Consider the following 18,993-nt stretch of genomic DNA (forward strand, 5'->3'; position numbering starts at 1 on the left):
ACTGAGCACTTTGTGGTCTTCGCAAAACAAGTGGAGCTGCAAACCGTCTGGCTGCCACCTTCTCTGGACAGAATCCAGTGACCCTGGTTTGAAATCCAGGCCCCCACCCCCCGCCCCCCAAACTGTGGAGAAGCTGAGCTCCTCGGAAGGACCACCTAAGAGGGCTCTGTGCATACATTCCAAACAAGTGCATACACACACAGGCAGTACTGAGGCAACCTGACATGGGGACCGACACGGCCATACAGCCGTTCCAGCGTGAAGCAATGCTGGACAAGAGCAGATTGTAGCTTGTGGAAGAAAATGAGGGTTAGGAACTGGATCAGAAGAAAATGGAACAGACAATTCCTTGACCACACTAAGCCAAGTGGTTCTGCAATTCCTAGGGAGCAGAATGAGACATTAACAAATAAAACCAGACACTACTGCACTTACTCATATTTTTTGTGCGAGCTAACACTGCAGTTAACAAAAGAAAAAACAAAACCACAAAAGCAGGTTTATGGTGTGGACACAGTTTAAGCAGAATGAAAACGCAGGCACTGACAGAGGTCACTCTGCCTCTAGATTCTCATGTGAAATACCCACAGAACACAAAACTGACACCAGAGAGTGCACACTGTTACACAGGCCACGGCAGAGCTGATCACCTTATGTTTGCCCTTAACTACAAGAGACTGTATAGGCTATCAGTCATATATACACAGGTGGAGTCCCCACAGCCTAGGAAAGGATCCCTTGTCAAGTGAACAATCCAGGAATGGGGTATATGTTAGCCCTCTTGAGTCCCACCAGAAGGCAAAATGCAGGGCGGGGAGTTGTTTTCAGAATGCGTATGCATCCTGATGTGCAGGTATGGCCATGCAGTTCAACTAAGTGAAAAAGCAGGTTTAAAAAATCTTGGACTCACAGCCTAATGCTCAGTTAACATGTTTCCAAGATCATCATATGCTTGTGCTACACCTACAACCTGACCAGATAAGTCAGCCACTGAACCTGGGCTGACATAGTACTATTACTGCACAGAATCCCTCCCCAAGCTATCTGACTTGGGCTGGAGTCTAGAATTGTCTTACTCCTTGGTGAGCTCCAGACTGGAGACATGTTTGGCAGGGAACACATGAGTGCCACAGCACAGGTGGGCTAGGCCCCCGGCAGGGGAACACAAGAGCGCCACAACACAGGTGGGCTAGGCACCCCCCAGCAAGAAACACATGAGCACAACACAGGTGGGCCAGGCCTGGCAAGGCTGGTTGAAACGTGAAGGATGCAGTCATGGGCGTGCCTTTAGCAAGGCCCCTGTGGGTCACCTAAGGAAGGCTGATCAGGTTGGTTTCTGAAAGTGCACAAGAGTGCACCTATAGGCCAAACCAATCACAGCCCCAAAAGGAAAAAGGAAAGTGGCCTGTTCTGGCAGGTGGAGGAAGATATGCAGTCAGAAAGTCCCTGACGGAGAGCACCTGGCTGGGCTGCCTACACTGACGTCCAGTTTTCAGAGCTGACATCTCCTCAGGGTCTCAGGGCCCTGCACAGGACACACAGGCCCTGCCGCCGCCCACTGGCCTCACTCACTGTTGGCTCCGCTCTTCCCGATGAGGTGTCTGTGGAACTTGTGGTCAATGTTGATCTCCACATAGTCCATCCGATTAATCTGTAGGAGGAGCACAGAGGTGACCAACAGAGACAACCGCTTCGGTCCGCAGGACAAGGAGCCAGAACCAAAATCCAAAAGCTCTCAAGTCAACCTTTTCTTAGCACTCAACTGTCAGGGATTGTTGCCAAGACTGTCTGTCTGGCTGCCCTGAAAGCGCCCTTCTTCAAAATAAGGTTTGCTCTACCCAGGGTTCTTCTGGGACTGTGGCTAACTTCCAGCTGTCTCAGAACCTATTACCTACCCAACCAGGCCTCCCTTTTGTGTCTCCAGGCCCACCCACACATCTGACTGACAACAAGATTGATGCCCGTCCGCACCTCACCAGAGCCTCCCTCGTCACCAGCACAAGCACGTTCAAGGGGCACCTTACCAAATCTTTGACCATGCCTTCGATCTGTTCCTGGGCCACGTTTACATCTTCTGTGGGGCCTTCCAGGGTGATCTTGTCCTCGCCTTCCGTGAACTCAATATGAACCTACCACACCAAGATGAGGAAAGAGATGGCTAAGACTAAACAGCACAGCTGCAGCACCCTCAGCCTGTGGGGGACCTCTTGTGGGGACAGCAGCTGATCCCAAACTGTTTCACATAAATGTAGGGGTGGGAGGGTCACATCCACACATAGCACACAAAGTTGAAAGAAAGGGCTGGGGGAGGACCACTATTTTGAAACTAAATAACGTGTTCTAATAATCCTGTCCTTTCACCAAGAACGGGAACTGCAAAGTCCTTCACGCTGTGCTTGCCCCCAAAGCCACCAACCTAAAGCACAAGAATGCCACTACTGTTCACGTGCTCACACATCACTTTTCCTTTCAGAAGGCCTACTCTTCTTTAGCTGCCTGAAGAATGAGACAGATAGCAGGGACGGAATTTTAAAACAACTAGAGTTGCCCGATGGTGGTAGAGTACCTCAAAAGGCCATCGACCTTCCCAGTTTGTAACACTCCAGGTAAGGAGGTCAGGAAGGGAGGCCAGCCCATGAAGCAATTATATCTGTGGGAACCAGGAGTTTGAAGCTAGAAAAAGTAAAACGACTAAAAAGTAAACTGGAAACTAAGTCTAAACAGAGCAGGAATAAAATATGATAACTGGGTTCTCTGGCATTTCCTTCCTGTTCAAGTTTCCTGGGCGCTACCCTCTCCTTTGGAAAACTGAGAAGACTTTAAGGGTAGGAATGCAGAGGGTGAAAAGGCCCATTTAATTTACACTTAACATGACTTGAATACAAGTTTTGCTCTTCATATTATTACGAAGTTATTACACCATAATTATAAAATGAGATATTTCTTAAGATACTTATTAAACCTAGCAATACACATCCTCTCTGGCTACAAAGACCAAAAGAATGGTGTAGATACCTAAAAATATTTATTTTGCTCTCCCCTTAGCTAACCATGGAAGGTGACTGTGTCAAGCAGGACAACTGACTTTGAAAAATGTGTCAAAGTCTTCAAAGGCATCCTTAGGACAAAACAGCAACAACAAAACAGTATCAGAAATAGGACGATGGAAAACAAGATAAATTCAATGTAACAGATGGAAAACATTTCCTTACTTTTGGCATCTGCTGAGTGATTTTGGCCAGGTTCTGCCCTTTTTTGCCAATGATGAAACGGTGAAGCCACGAAGGGGCAGAGACAGAGGAGACCGTAAAACTATTTGCCTAGGGAAAACAGAAAAAGTAACCTGTGGATTCGCAAAGCTCAAGATTATGTTAAAACGAAAACCAAACTACTCACTTAGGGTTCAAAGGTGAGTGCTCCCAACCCAGCACATTTCTTTGTATCCAAGACCCAGGATATACTAATCAAAAGCCTATCTGTAAAAGGCCCCTCATAGTTCACCGAAACAAAGCACACTTCACTCTCAGAGGCAGTTACCTTGGCATAGACTTCAGTCAATGCCTGCCCTAACTTTTCAGGCTCGCCTCGAAGAATCACAGTCTCGGAAATGCTGTCTGAGGGTGGGATCTCAACAGAAACTCCAGTTCTTTCCAGGATCTCCTGCAATGAATTGCCCTTGGGCCCAATGACATACTTGTGCTGGGATTTCTTCACTTCCACCGCAATGGTTGTGGTCTTCTTTTTCTAAACAAGAGTATTGTAAGAGTAGTCAAAGGGAAAGGCATGGAGGTGGGCAAATAGGGACAGAATGTCACTGCCAAAAGAGCAAGAAGTGAGGCAAAGGGCCCCAGACTACAAATGCTGATCCCCAGCAAGTCAAGACTACGACCAACCAATTTCCAGAAACTCCATTTGTCAAGGGGTGGATTTCCCCTCAGTCTAGTCACCCCAAACAGATAACTTCAACATGACACACCTGAGAACAGCAAGTCCTTTCCCCAATCTAATCAGACCTCAAAGTTCACCAACTTGAGTGAACAGCTCAAAGATGTGAACAACTCCGAGCTGTACTTCCTGCCCTCTGCCAGCCCCAGTCAGTAACCTGCCAGCACAGACAGTGGCCAGGCACCAATCCCTTACTGTGGACACTACAGTGGAGAGAGAGTAAACGTCTTGTCCAAGGACAAAGGATAAGGGATAGATCTGGGCACTACCCAAACCACCAGACCCAAATCCTGTTCTCCATTCCTGCCTATGGGGCCTGCCTCCTCCAAGCTGCACACCTTTTCCTCATAAATCTTCCTGATGCGAGCCACAGCCTGAGCCAACTGCTCCTTCTCTCCCGTGAAGACAATTTCTGTCCGGTTGACGCTGGGTGGGGGGATGTTGATGCGCGTCCCTGTCTCCTGCATGATCTCGCCGACGAGTCTATTATATGGCCCAGCGATGAAGGGGTGGAAGGCCTTCTCCACTTCTAGCCTCTCCACAGCACGTTTGTCCTGCAAGGGACAGGAAGGACTGATGAGAACAGGCAGGGCTTTACAGCGGCCAGGCCATGAGCCTGCACAGGAACGACTGTCCCCTGGGGAGCGAGGCCTGCGCTGAGCAGGAGCACTCACAGAGGCCTTACCTGCTCAGCAGAGATGAGTAAGACTTCATGGCGAGCTTTTTCGATGCCCTCTTTGGTTCCGGTGATCTTGATCTGGTTGCTCGGGTCATCTGGGCGTGGGATCTGGATTTTGGTTGCAGTTTTTAGCTCCAAGTCTTGCAATTTCTCCCCATTTTTGCCAATGACAAAGCGATGGTGTTCTTTGGGAATGGGAACAGTTGCTGAGGCCTATAGCAGGAAAAGAATCAAAGAAACAAAAATATTTGCAGGTTCTGAAAAAACTTATTTTTTCACGATATTCTCTCTGGTTGGAACACCGCCCTTGCCTGTTCTTGACCACCAACCCCAACCCATCCATTAGAACAGCATGAGCACAAACATCACCCTCCTGGGGAAGCTAGGGTAAGTTCAAGGGTGCCTGCACCACTACTTAACACCTGCTGGAATATATCTCCATGAAAGGAGATAAGAGAAAGTAAAACAGCTACAAAGTTTGGACAAGAAGAGGCCTAAGACTGCACACCTATAAACCCTGGAGAAACTATAATAGGGAGAAAAAATTAGAATACAGATGTCAACAACTACCCAGCAGTTTGAAGATATAATGAAAAAAAAAGACACTTTTTTAATAGGCAAAAGAGGGGGGGGGGACAAGAAAATAGCTAGAGAAAAAGCACACAAGGTGAAATATGTGCATTAGAAAATGCCCCTTAAAAGATCTAAAAAGTTTACATCATATAGATGTCAATACTCTTTTTTTTTTTTGTCTTTTTTCCGTGTCCGGCAACGGATCGCAACCCTCAGTGTTGCCCCCGTACCGGACCGGGGACCGGCAACGGGATTGCAACCCTCGGTGTTGCTCCCGCACCTCGCTCAGCCAGTGAGCGGGAACCGGTCTGTATGTGGGATCCGAACCCTCGGCGGGAGCACCGCCGTGCTTCCCAAGCGGTGCACTATCCAGTGCGCCACCGGGCCGGCCCCGTAGATGTCAATACTCTTAAGATTAGTTTTTTTTTTAAAAAGATGACTGGTAAGGGGATCTCAACCCTTGGCTTGGTGTTGTCAGCACCACGCTCACCCAGTGAGCTAATCAGCCATCCCTATGTGGGATCCGAACCCGTGGCCTTGGTGTTATCAGCACCGCACTCTACCGAGTGAGCCACGGGCCGGCCCTTAAGATTAGTTTTAAAAAATTAATGCAATTTTGGGCCCACCCGGTGGTGCACCGCTACAGTGCGCCGCTTGGGAGTGCGGCAGCGCTCCCACCGAGGGTTCGGATCCCACATACAGACCGGTTCCCGCTCACTGGCTGAGCGAGGGGCGGGCGCAGCACCGAGGGTTGTGATCCCGTTGCCGGTCCCGGCCCGGTACGGGCGCGACAGTGAGGGTTGCGGTCCGTTGCCGGACACGAAAAAAGACAAAAAAAGAAAAAAAAAAAAAAAATTAATGCAATTTTGAAAAACCTGATTATAAAGTTTGCAAAGTAGAACAAGAATAAGCAAAAACAAACAAAAACCCTGAAAGAGAACAGTATAGGATAAAGAGAGTAATAAGGGTACTAGATATTGAAACATAAAACCATTACTATTAAAACAGGAAAGTATCAGCACACAGAGAGACAGACCAAAGGGTCAGAATTGAAAATCCAAAAACAGACTTAAGTTACTATGAACGCTTACAACATAATAAAAGCAGCCACTCAAGTCACTGGGGGGAGACTATCTTTAAAATGGTGCTAACAATTCTATAGCTATGTGGAAAAAGGTAAAGCTGGATCAGCACCACACCCCATTGGTGATAAGTTCCAAACAGATCAGGAATTGAAGTGCAAGAGCACCCTTATAAGCATCAGAATAAACTAAAGTTTCCCACAACTCAGAAGTGAAAAAAAATTCTTACAAAGACTCAAAATAATAAAAGATTAATAAATATGACTACGTAAGAATAACACTTTCATGTGGCAAAATACATTAATGTAAAAACAAAAATGACAAACTGGAAAAAATTACTTGTAACTTTTATTACTGATGAAGAGTTTAAAAAACCCCAATGCATGACACTGAGCTCCTGAAAATAGAGCAAGATGAAGAGCTTGACAGAAAAATGGGCAGAAAAGCAGACACACTTCACTGAAAAAAACTGCAAATGGCCCTTAGACAATGAAAAGGTGCTCAAGCTTGCTCATCAGAAAAATGCAAATTAAGAGTATATTAGGGGACCGGCCAGTTTGCTCAGCTGGTTAGAGCACAGTGTTACGACACCTAGGTCAAGGGTTCAGACACCCATGCCGGCCAGCCACCACCACCACCAAAAAAAAAAACCGTATTCTGCTACCTCTCCAATTGGCAAAAACCCAAGTATTTGGTATGCCTGGCTCTTGGACACTGCAGACGTAAGTAGAAAACATACAACTCCTAAGGGAGGAGAATTTAGGTGTAGATAGCTAAATTATGTATGTGGTCACTCTCTCACCCAGACCTCTCACTTCTAGGAATCTATGCCAAGATACAACGGGTAAAAGAGGAAACACCACATATACACAATTTTTATTGTGACAATTTATCAACAGCAAAAGTCTGGAAACCACCCAAATGCCCATCAATAGGAGCGTTTGAATAAATCACAGTATACCCACAGAGCATTTACACTGCTGTGTAAAGAAATGAGGAAAATCACTATTTACTGATAATGCAGACACTTCCAGAAAATGTTAAGGAAAACAAGCAAGGTGCAGAACAGGGTTCATGGCAAGCTATCTTCTGCTTCTGTTCTCAAACAAACAATAAAGGATAAACCAAGGGCTGGGGATGGTCACCCTCGAGGAGGGGAAGGAACAGCGTAAAGACACAGCTGAGCAGATTTCTCTGAGTGTACCTTATTACACAGCTCTGACTCTGCAATCACATAAATGTTGAAATAATTTTTAAAAACTGGAAACAAATGGAAACAAATAAACCTAACCATATATCAAGATGGTAAGATAATCCAGAAAAAATAATTACTTCAAGTGATTTTAAAACCCTGCTATCTCTCATCTTCATTAGAAATACCAGTTTGAACTCATGGTTTTCCTTTCTTAATAGCTCCACTTTCCTAGCTCTGTTCTCTGCAAAGGCCCAGAAACTTTGACAACCCAGTTGCAATGCGTACCCCACTGCATCTAGACTGGAGGCTGAAACTACAACTTCCTACTCAAAAGGTCCAGAGTTCATGGACAAACAGCTGGTTTAAAGTCTGTGGAAGGAAACACAATGGTACCTGAAAAAGTTTGTGGAAAAATGGAATTAAACAATAATACAAATCCTTTCATGAACTTTTTGAAGACCCCTCAGATATAAGATTAACTCAAAGCGTCTTTCTGGGTCAGAAAGTAGTAAGTTATTGAGAATAATAGGTTGTGACAGAGAGCTGCAGGGAGCAAACCCAAAGGGGTCCCACTGGAAAAAGATGAGACAATCTCGGTATAAAGAACCACAATAACAAACACACAAAATAATGACCCTAAAAAGACTCACTGATCATCACTGACGATGCCAGAGTGCCAATTTAGCCTGAAAACTGACAAGGGGAAAAGGATCAATCAATTTATCCAGCACTTCCCATCAACTGTTAATGAAGGAAAGTTCCTTATGAGAATATCAACTAATATCCGAGGAGAAACAGAATTAGAAAACCTTCACTTACAACCCTTAATGAATTTAGGCAGGGATCACCAATGGATGATAAAACTACTGCTCAATCTCAGTACAAGCAGAACAAACAGACATAACACCAAGCACACGGTGCCGCCTATAGCTTTCTTGCCAAGCAAACATGTTGACATGGAAGTAACCAAGGCCCCAGATATAACACCAGTTCACAGGAAATAATGACAGACAGATACCACAACAAACCAATGGTGTTAAAAAAAAGAAAAAAAGAAAAGGAGGGGGGGAAAGGGTACTGCTGAAGAATGAGACTTGAGGGCTGGCTGGTTAGCTCAGCTGGTTACAGCATGGTGCTGTAACACCAAGGTCAAGGGTTTGGATCCGTGTACTGGCCAGAATGAGAGACATGAGACTCTACAGTCAAATGTGATGTGTAAACCTTGTTTGGACACTGATCTGAACAAACCAACTGGAAAGATGTCTTTGAGATAATGAGAGAAGTCTAAACATAGACTGGGTTGAATATGGAAATAATATTGAAATCAATTTTATTAAGTGATAGAGCATGGTGTTATAACCCCACATAATGGCCAGCCCCTCCCCCCTCAAAAAGGTAAAAACTTTATTAAGCAAGTTAATCACACAATAGTTATATGCAAGGTACTTCAAAAAGTTCACGGATAATAGAATTGAAAGATAATACGAATCCATGACCTTTCTGAAGTGCCCTTCTATATATATATACACATATATACAAAAGAGGAGCCACACGGGTATTTACAGATGAGATAACATGTCTTGGATTTGCTTTAAAATAACCGAGGGGTGAGGGGTGGGTCAGGGATGAATGCCTTCACATGATCCATACACATTCAGTGAAGTGTCCCTTTCCTCTGTGGTATTTGATCACAAAACAGACAATCAAATATCTACTGACTAATAGACAATAGCAAAGACTCTGGCACCCATGATGCGCCAGCTACAACGCTGAACGATCACAAGCTACATTCCACCTTCACAACACCTCACGGTTTAACTCCCTTCATGAAGCCAGCCAGGGTTTGGGACTATCCTGGACCCCACCTGACTAAATGTCAGAGCTGGAGCTGGACCTGCACTGGGGCAGGCGATGTTCCTCCTCTCTGCTAAGCCCTAGAATCTTGCCCCACGGCCTATCTCAGACCAGATCCCCACCTTCTAACCACCATGTTCTAGAGCCAGCTCATGGAGGCTCTGCAGCAGGCAGGAAGAACCCCATTTCTAAATACATCCATCTAGTGTGACAGCTGTCATGTGATTCTCTACATTTTCTGGGTCTTTAAGTGCTCCCACTCAGGGAGAAATGCATCATACGTTTACTTATTACAGTGGTTCTCAAATAAATTCCACACACTGGCAACAGACTGCCAAAGACTAGGTAAGTGGTTTAAAACAAACAAAATTTGGACTTGTAATCTCCCAAGTTTGGAGCTTGGAAGTGTGTATTGAATAACAAGTGTACTAGCTGACTTACGTGCAAAGCGCTGGGGACTGCCCATCTACACCAACCACCTAGCAAGCCCTGTTTCTTTAAAGTGTCTCAAACTCTGGGACAAATTTAAAATTTTCAGTTCATTCACTCAAACAGCAAAAATGGTAGGTGTCCCAGTTCTATTGCTGACTTAATGGTTTTTCTCTAAAAATGCCAGGAGCATCTCTGAATGTTCCTGCCCTACCTCCAAACTACTGAACTGTCCAGTGAAGTTCTATCAGGAGGCGCCAGCACCACGGCATGGCACTACAGTCACTCGGGTGAACCAGGCCCAGGGACACCTACCCGAGTCTGCAGTCTAGCAACAATGTCCTTTGAGGAGAATCAGACACGAGGGCACCCACCTGAGTCTGCAGTCTAGCAACTATGTCCTTCCGGGCTTTCATGACAGCATCCAGCTTCCCAGAGACCATGATGGACAGGCCTTGGTCTTTGGCCAAAGACAGCTCCAGGTGAGCACCGGTCCTCTGCATGATCTCAAGGCAGATTTTTGCCTGTTCACCTTCTCCAAATTGGTTCATGTCCTTATATTTCCTCTCTTCCAGAGGTACATGGAACACCTGAGGGAAGGTTGAGAGACCAAAGAAGAGAAGGAAGGTCATCAACAGACCATTCACTAACTAAGTCATCCTTCCCAACACCGTCACCTTCTCCAAATTGGTTCATGTCCTTATATTTCCTCTCTTCCAGAGGCACATGGAACACCTGAGGGAAGGTTGAGAGACCAAAGAAGAGAAGGAAGGTCATCAACAGACCATTCACTAACTAAGTCATCCTTCCCAACACCCCCAGCCCAGGCACTGCTCTATGCCCTGGGACAGAGCAGTTAAAAGATAAAGTGCCTAAGGTCAGGAGGCTGATGCTCTAGTGCAGAAGAGAACTACACCCACTACAAAAATGAATGCGGTGGCAGTAAGTGCTATAGAGGAAGTGAACAGGGAGATGAGAGTGGAGGTGGATGAAGGGCAGATACTGAGGATGGCCTGCAGACACCTTCCTAAAGAGACAAAGCAGCTGACAGTCATGCTGGGAGGTGAGAGAGAAAGAGCAGGGTTTGCAGGCGGGGGTGGGGGCTAGGGTGCACAGCTAAGCAACACTCAGCCCAAGCTGCCGTGAAAGGCAAGAAAGGGTTTTAAGCAAGACACATGTTGCTTGATGACTCAAGGCTCCTCCAGCTGCTTTATGGAGATTGGACAGACGAAGGGCAAGGGTAGAAGCAGGAGGGCCCCACGGTCCCTGGTGTGAGGCCTGAGCTACCCAGCAGACAGTGGTACATTTAACACAATTATTAACAAGATAACAGGTTAAAATGAAAAGAGAAGGACGCAGTTGGTTATGAGTCTAGAGTTCAGGGAAGAGGACATACTGGCACATGGATGGTAATTATCCACCAAGACCAGACATGAGTTCACATAAAGCTTTGAAGCCCGCCAACATCTCAAATTCAGGTAGCAGAGAACAGGGCTAGTGAAGTGAAAAAAACAAGAAACTAGTTAGTTGCTTCAAGAGAGTGGGATGAGGTGTAGCAACACACAGGCTCTGGACTGCAGTGAGTGGAAAGCAAAGGGACCTGTTAATCTGACAAACGCGGCCGCAGACAGACTGTGTGCCAGCCCTGCAGGGTGCTTGGGATGCAGTGCAAACAGGACAGGGCTGTGCTACACTGCCACTTACCCGGGGAAGGCCTCCTCCCTTTGCATACCCAGAGCATTCTCACTTTCGCATGTTCAAAAACCCTTCCATCAGATCCTACTTCTTCCTACTTGGAGGGACAGGCTGAGAAAGAATGGTGTTTCTACCTGAGTGATGATGGAAGCCTTGATGGGCCGGATCTTGTTACTCCAGGCTCCGGCAGGTTCCTGGGCACTTTCCAAGCATGCTGCTTTCTCAGGAAGTGGAGGGAAGGCATCCTTGTAGGTTGGTGGGTCACTTTCCTCTTCTGAATTTAAAGTGGCAACTGGACCAGGCAATACAGATTTAGAGGAAGTATACTACACTCAGCATTACATGAAAAAATACTTGGAGGGTTTTAGTGCTTAAAAAAAATAAAACAAACACCAACTGCTCGAGTGACAACTCCCTCCCCCACCAAACTTTCCTCATTAATAGTGATGGGAAATGTCCCAGGGTGCCACAAGCCCAGCACCCTCTTTGAGGGTATAAACTGCAGGAGGCCAGAGACTCCCAATCCCTGACAGCTAACCACCTGTGTCCTTCTACACAGCCTCCCCTGCGAGTGGTCAGCCCAGACACTGACCCCACTTTCCTACTGGGGTGAGCCCCTTGACGGCAGGCCTTGCCATGGAGATTTTTAAGCCCTCAAGCATCCTCTGATACCATACCAAAAAAAAAATCTACTGAAAAAAAATCATGACCATGACAATCCTGGCACAAAGCAGGCCCTTGAATTTGCAAAACAAAATAATGGTGCTGCTCAGCATTGCCTGGAGAGAACCGCCTTTGAAGCAAACTTCAGCTTATTTTCCACTATAAGGCACAATGCTGAAAATAACTCAGGGTCGGGGTAGGGGTGGGGGTGCCAGTCCCTGCAACCCTAGGCAGGGAGCAGCAAGACTTGTGGAAATCATGTTCCCTGGTTATTATTAATCACTTCCGTCTTCTGTAGTGCCCTAATTGTTCATGTTTTTGTACTATTTAACCACGACCTCCACAAAAGCAAGGGTATAACTGTTTTGGATAACCCCAAATCCCCAAGCTGAGCACAGTCTCCGGCAATCGCCAGCCCCAATAACAAACACCATGAATGAATGTGCAACACACTGAGAGAACAGGCTCGTGACCTTTGGAATCAGACAGGCCTATGTCTGAGTCTAGGCTCACCACTGCCTAGCCGCATGGCCATGCTATCCCCGGACAGTGCCAACGTGACAAGTGGCTGGACTCTCTTCAGCGCCGTCTTCCCTCTCTAGGAAGGGAAATGACACAGCCCTCACAGGGTAGCTGGGTGAAGTGGGCAGACCCCAGGCATATTAGAACAAGGTGAGTCGCAGTGTCTAGGGTTCCACTGCCCAACACAGTAGCCACCAGAGATGAGCATGCAAAATGTGGCCAGTCTGACTGAGGAAATGAATTTCAAATTCAATTAATTTCAAGAACTGATACTCAATTCAGTCACTGGAAAATGTTTAAGTATGTCTGGAAAAACCTGAATTAAAACAGTCTACTCTTACCTGAAAATTTTGTAAAGTCTAAATATAGACCAAGGGTATTGGATGAAAATTTAGCATTCCAATGGGAATGTCCTGCAGTTCTAAATACACACCAAATTTTGATGAAAAAAAATACAAAACACCAGATTTTTGCTGTTGTTGTTTACGTTAAAGAGATGTTGAAATAGTTTTAAACATATTGGATTAAAATATATTAAAATTAATTTCACCTGTCTCTTTTTACTTAATGTGAGCACCATAAAAGTGCAAATTCTACATGTAGCTCACATTCTGTTCTGCTTCATGGAGCTTTTCTGGATCTTAGCCAGTTGTCTTTGAGAGCTCAGAAGCCAGGGTCAGCCCTTCATCCTCAAGGTGGGCTTGACAATGCTCTGGAACATTTCATAGCCCAGATTTTAGTTCATCACAATTGGGAAATAGCAATTTTGAAAAGGATCCCATTAATTACAATAGTCAAATTCATTAGCATTCCACAGAGCTGTCCACATTTTATATTTCACTTTATCCAGATTCATCCCTCATACCTGGCCAATCCCACCTGCACGCACGCGTGCAGAGCAACATAGGGAGTGCCCAAGATGGGTGGGCCCTGGCCCACAACTACAGGGCCAAAAGGCACTTCTAGAAAGGGCAGGCGATTTGACAAGGATGTGGTGGGAGCAGTGTTTTAGAAGTTAATAAGAAGAGCACATAAAGGGGCTGTTACCTTTGATTTGTTGCGGAACCAGTCCACTTCGGTGTTCAGCAAAACTCTCTTGGGTCAAAACTGCAACGGAGCTCATGATTGATCTCACACCCACACACAATCCAGGTGAGCACTAAAGCAAGCAAGAATGAATCAAAGAGAGAAAAAAAAAATCACAGTACAGCCAACCCTCAATTATCTACGAGATTGTTAACCTATGGGTTTTAGCTAGGAGTTTTATTCCTTTTTTTTAAAAACTAGTAAACTACACCTTTTTATTTTCCTCACAACCTGCTGTAAAGCTGATACCCAAACTTTCACCAAGTGATGAGAAGGGAAAAAAATGCAAGTAAAGGAGGGTGCTAGGACAGCAGGTGACTGTCCTCTCAAAAGCTGCCTGGGACAGAGGAAATGGAGGCTCAGGGGTTACAGAGACAGTCTGCACCCACCTCTCCACCACAGGGCCAGAGATACAGTCTGCATCACAGGGGCCTTGGGACCACTAGCACCTGCCACCTGCCTGACCTAGCCCCCGGGACACAGATCAACACTAGGATCATTCTCCCAACAGCTATCTCAGTTGTTTTGTTAATTGGCTCAGAACATGCCTCCTGATGCTTATAAAATGTATCACATGACAGTTGCTGCAAAGAGCCAACAAGTCCCCTGCAAATTTGTCACCCAGGGCTGCAAACAAATCACCCGACAATCCTGGGAGGCGTGGTGGTGGTAATGGCATGGAGAAGCAGCCTCGCAGTGCTCTGTGGTAACAGTATACCAGTCCCATACATTATGCTAAATGCTGCTGACACGTGCTGGCTGGTGCGGGAAGGGACTCACAGCAGGAGAACTGGTCCAAAGGCACAGAGCTCCTCAGTTCAAGATAGCCACAGTACACAGTGGGACAGGGGCTCTGAAAGCCATAGCTCCTTTATTTAAGAAATGGGGTGCATTCAGCACTCTGAGAGGGGTCTTATCTTCCTCTCCCCCACTCCCCACCAGTGAGCCACACACTGCTATGATGAGGGAAAACCCATTTCCCCCCACACAATTATGCACTAAGTATCTTATTTGTACCACACCTTGGGCCAAGTAATTTAATAAGGAGGAAGTTTCTGAATAACTTTTTTTTATAAGACCTTTCCCCAAATTGAAGAAAATTAAGTTCTGAATACCTAAAGAGAAGATCCAAATTCAGATGATCCTAAACAAACATAATTCACATTTAAGAAAAAAAGATTAAAAACAGATGGAAGACAGATGACACATCTGAAGGGCACATGTCTACAGACTGCTCATGCTGGGAGACGAAGTCAGAGATGCCTCTGAAGAGCCACTAGAATCTTGAGGATGAGTGAAATATAATGAAAAGAAGGTACACACCGGCTAAGATGATACACATCCTTGTGCTCCCGGGTACACACACAGCCGAGGGACAGGAAGTTTTCAGACAGGACAGTCAAACTTACCAGCTAAACGGTCAGTAGCCAGGAAGTCCGTCCCGAGGCTGCCTGTCAGCTTGCCAGCTTTTGCTTGTGTGGAATAGGAAGGGAGAGAGAACAGGGAGAAAACCAGAGATAAGTTACTTATCTGCATTTTATAACCCAGATCTTTTTTCCTCCCAACCAGAAAAGGTGAAAATATTATTTTCACTCTGGCCACTAATACCAATACCTAGGGAAATTTCTTGGGGAAAAAAATGGAGGTTCTGCTCTTAAGCCATTCGTATCAAACAAAACATATTTCAGTAAAACCTGGACCATCTAGAACTCTTTCAGAGGACAACTTTTCCAAGGACCTGAGGGAGCAATCCCTGAAGTACCAAAAGTTCTCAATTTAGCCATTTTGAAGTAAAATCCCATAAAATTGATGGTGTTCTCCTGCATGATTAAATCATATTCCCCATACCCCTGGTGACCTCTAGACTGCTGAGCCAGAAGGGTGGGGATGTGGGCTATGACATACAATAGAATGTGGACCTTGGGGGCTCTTGAGCTTTTCAGGGTGACCAAGAGCTACTTCTTTAAAAGTTCTTTGTTTATTTTGCAGTTAGTTTATTCTTCTTGCTTGTTATCCAGTCCCTTCCAATCCACTGAGGATTTAGAAACCAGGTCATAAAATCGCAGGATTGGAAGGGATCTTCAAAGACCGTCTGGGGAGGACCGAGAACTACTCTGTAGAGTAAGAGGGTGTGGATCACCTTGCCTTAGGAGAATTATGGATATGTGAGGCCACCAGGTAGGTTACCAGCCACTATGTGTGACCACATGTGCGTCTAAACTACAAAAAGGCAGGCCTATGAAGGGGTAAGGCATATTTCTAAACTAGGAGGACGAACAATAGTAAGAGGAACATCCTACCTAGCTGCAGAATAACACCCTTACAACCTTGCCCATAAGACGTGTGGGTCAGGAGCTGGGAAGACAGCACATGGCAGTGGGGGTGGCATCAGCAGACTCTGGATTAAAAGGGCCTCATCCTCCCAGCAGAGCATATGGACTAGTGGCATTTCAGGATTACAACCTTGACCGAGATTTTTTAAAAACTCTAAATGCAGGGCTTTAGTCACAAGGGAAACTACTACAGGCCAGAAGCCAGGGCCACTCTGGGGCCCTGGTGGCACTGGACACACAGATAGATATGCCCCAAGACTGAATGGAGAAAAGGTGGGACAAACTAATGAAGAGTATTTTATTTAAGAGTGTCACCAACAAATTCTAATCTGCAAGTTGTAAAGATTAAAGTAAGAAAGAAAGAAAACCTCTCTGTTAAATCAAAGCTCACAAAACATTCATAAATAGGTGAGTGCTCCTTGAGATCCCAAGTTTCCAGCCAGTCCACACAGAGCCCGTCTGGGAGCAAGACGGGGCACTCTAGGCCAAGGCACCCCAACAGGTGTCCCATGGCACTTGCCTCTGGCTGTGTATCCACCCACTTCCCTTGCACAGTCCTCCCACTTGGGCTGCAAGTGCTCTTGCCTGTTGACCTTCTGCCTGGCACAACCTCCCACTTGAGGTCGTCCCAGGTGCCAATATCACTTCTTAAACCCAGACACCTGCCCCCTTACCAAGCTAGGTTCATCTATGTGACCTCAACTATACCCATGTCCTTCTCCTGTGCTCCCACTGACCAGACCCCCTGCTTTCCAGGACTGGGCAAGTTTTCAGAGCCCACAACCCGCCTGCAAAGTGCAGCGACTGTCCATGTCAGCTCGCACTGACACTGCAGAACAGGGCTGTGAGGAGACAATCCCCATTCTGCACTTGGTGTCTCTCCTGAGATCATGCTCACACACCTTTCCGAAGTTAATCCCAACCAGCCCTTATATATTGAACCCCTCAGTCCAAGTAGCTCAAGAGAAGAGACTCAACACAGCTGAGCTTACTACCACGTCAGAGCGAGAACCTGGAGCAGAGCCTCTAGTGCTCCCCACTTGTGCACAGGCCTCAGGCAACCAGGGAAGGGCAGAGAGTGGACCTCCAGAAAACTCCAGACTGGTCTAACAGGATAATCTGGGTCCCCAGCCTCCAGATTTCAAATGGCAGTTTGTCAGAGCTTGAAAAGAATGGATCACATCTTGGGTTCTGGTATTATCACACAAGATTTTGTTTTTCTCATAGACAACTCAAAACACTGTTTTTAAAGAGTCCATTTTAAATACATATGTGATGACCCATATGTAAATGCAGACCTCATCCCTACCTGAGACTCTGGAGTAAGACTCTATAAAAGGCCCAGTCTCATCCTTCCCTTGGTACCCTAATCCAATAGTGCCCAGACCAACTGTCTACCTGTTTCTGCTTTAACAAAACAGCCCCTAAGACATTGTCCCCCACAGCTACTTGTCCGCCCCAACCCCCTAACCACTGCTCGTAGCTCTGCCTTTACAGACAACACCCAAGAGGTTAAACACCACTCCCCCTGGACCTTCCAAAGACCTCTCAGTGGAGACTGGGGTTGAAGGTGCTCTCCAGCCCACCTCCTGCACTTGCTGTCCTGTGAGACCTTAGGAAGGCCCAGGTAACAAACAACAGAGACCAAATATTTGGTGAGTCAGACTTCTCACTGGATCTGAGTGCTTAAATGAAGATTGAAAAGGACTTTTGATATTATTCTAATCCATTTTTTAGTATAAGGGACAGGAAACGTATGGCCTTCCAGGGATCCCAGGTCCATCTACTACGTGGCTGTCAGCATTCTGCCTCAAGTTATGACAAAATCTACAACTTATTTCCCCTTCCGGCCACAGAGAACAAGTCCCTTCTCCTACAAGACTCCTTCAGGTAGGAGCAGCCCTTTCTCCTTCTTCCCTCAGTTTCATTGCTCCAACTACCTTCCCCACAAGAAACTTGGGTCAATCAGCATTCAGGTCCACCCAATGCAAACCTCAAGCTATAATCAATCTAGACTTTTAGTTTTGTTTCCTAAACTTTAAGCATCCACCACAAAAAAGTCACATCTCAGAATATAACTATGCACAACTAAAGTGAGAAGGGTAGAAGCCAAGACCCTCCTGTTCCACCCAAGAACTGTGGAGCGCCCCTGACTCCCTCAAGGTAGAAAGGGGAAGTCATGACAGCTGTGCATCAGGTTGGAAACCCGGTGCTAACAGGTGGACAACAGAAATGCTTTAAATGAAGGATTCTACTTTTCTGCTTCTAAACAAGCAAGTACTTAAGTTGATTACCTTGTGATAAGTTTTGCCAACTACCTATCTAAAGAGCAACAATCTGCAAAGAGAATATATCATAGTACTGCAGAAAGAATTTTATTTCAGACCCAGCTGATGAGATTCATTATACATTACACAGGACTTGAGCGTATTATCAAAAACCTACAGCTGAGATCTGGGACTTCTCTTCCAAAATTAAAACTGCTTACTCTCAGCCCCACAGAAATTTTTCAAGGGAAATTTTCTTTCAAATTACTCAAGACCACAAACCAAACCCCAGAATAAAACAGTAAAATCCCGATCTTCTGAAAGGTCACAAAACCTAAATCGGCGTGACCACTGCGGGTCCCAGGCGAGCGGGCTGGCATCTGCGCGTTCGACCAAGTTCTGGAAGTCAGCGCCCGTCCTGCATGGAGGAACTTTCGCAGATGCCACCTCAGCACGGCCCTCCCACAGGCCACGGGAGCCCGCGGGCGGGGACACGCTTAAAGGGGCAGCAGTGCGCGCGGCCTCCGAGCCTCGGTCCGAGCTGGGTATTTTTCCGTAATGGATTTTTCATCCGCGGACCCTGGGGCACAGCCAAGGAGTCCTCCAGCCGCGACGAGCGCGGTCGTCCCCGGCCGGCGCTGGGGACGCGGCAGGTGGAGGTGCGGCGGCC

General features: G+C 46.2%; 1 protein-coding gene across 4 annotated transcripts in view; it reads right to left on the reverse strand.

Annotated features, from left to right (window-relative positions):
* HDLBP (high density lipoprotein binding protein) overlaps positions 1-18,993 on the reverse strand; it is an 89,830-nt gene that overhangs the window by 24,081 nt on the left and 46,756 nt on the right. For all 4 annotated transcript variants that reach the window (XR_550906.1, XM_008578364.1, XM_008578365.1 and 1 more), the window contains exons 2-11: positions 15,133-15,195; positions 13,685-13,796; positions 11,587-11,744; positions 10,132-10,347; positions 4,631-4,837; positions 4,284-4,499; positions 3,538-3,744; positions 3,213-3,320; positions 2,025-2,129; positions 1,573-1,651 (exon numbers count right to left, since the gene is read on the reverse strand). Coding sequence is in view for 3 of the 4 variants with exons in the window: in XM_008578364.1 (XP_008576586.1) it covers positions 1,573-1,651; positions 2,025-2,129; positions 3,213-3,320; positions 3,538-3,744; positions 4,284-4,499; positions 4,631-4,837; positions 10,132-10,347; positions 11,587-11,744; positions 13,685-13,760 (1,372 nt within the window). In the remaining variant the exon portion in view is untranslated. The remainder of the gene's footprint in view (positions 1-1,572; positions 1,652-2,024; positions 2,130-3,212; positions 3,321-3,537; positions 3,745-4,283; positions 4,500-4,630; positions 4,838-10,131; positions 10,348-11,586; positions 11,745-13,684; positions 13,797-15,132; positions 15,196-18,993) is intronic.

This window comes from Galeopterus variegatus, unplaced genomic scaffold (genome assembly GCF_000696425.1).
Source record: "Galeopterus variegatus unplaced genomic scaffold, G_variegatus-3.0.2 Scaffold1671, whole genome shotgun sequence".
Lineage (NCBI taxonomy): Eukaryota > Metazoa > Chordata > Mammalia > Dermoptera > Cynocephalidae > Galeopterus > Galeopterus variegatus.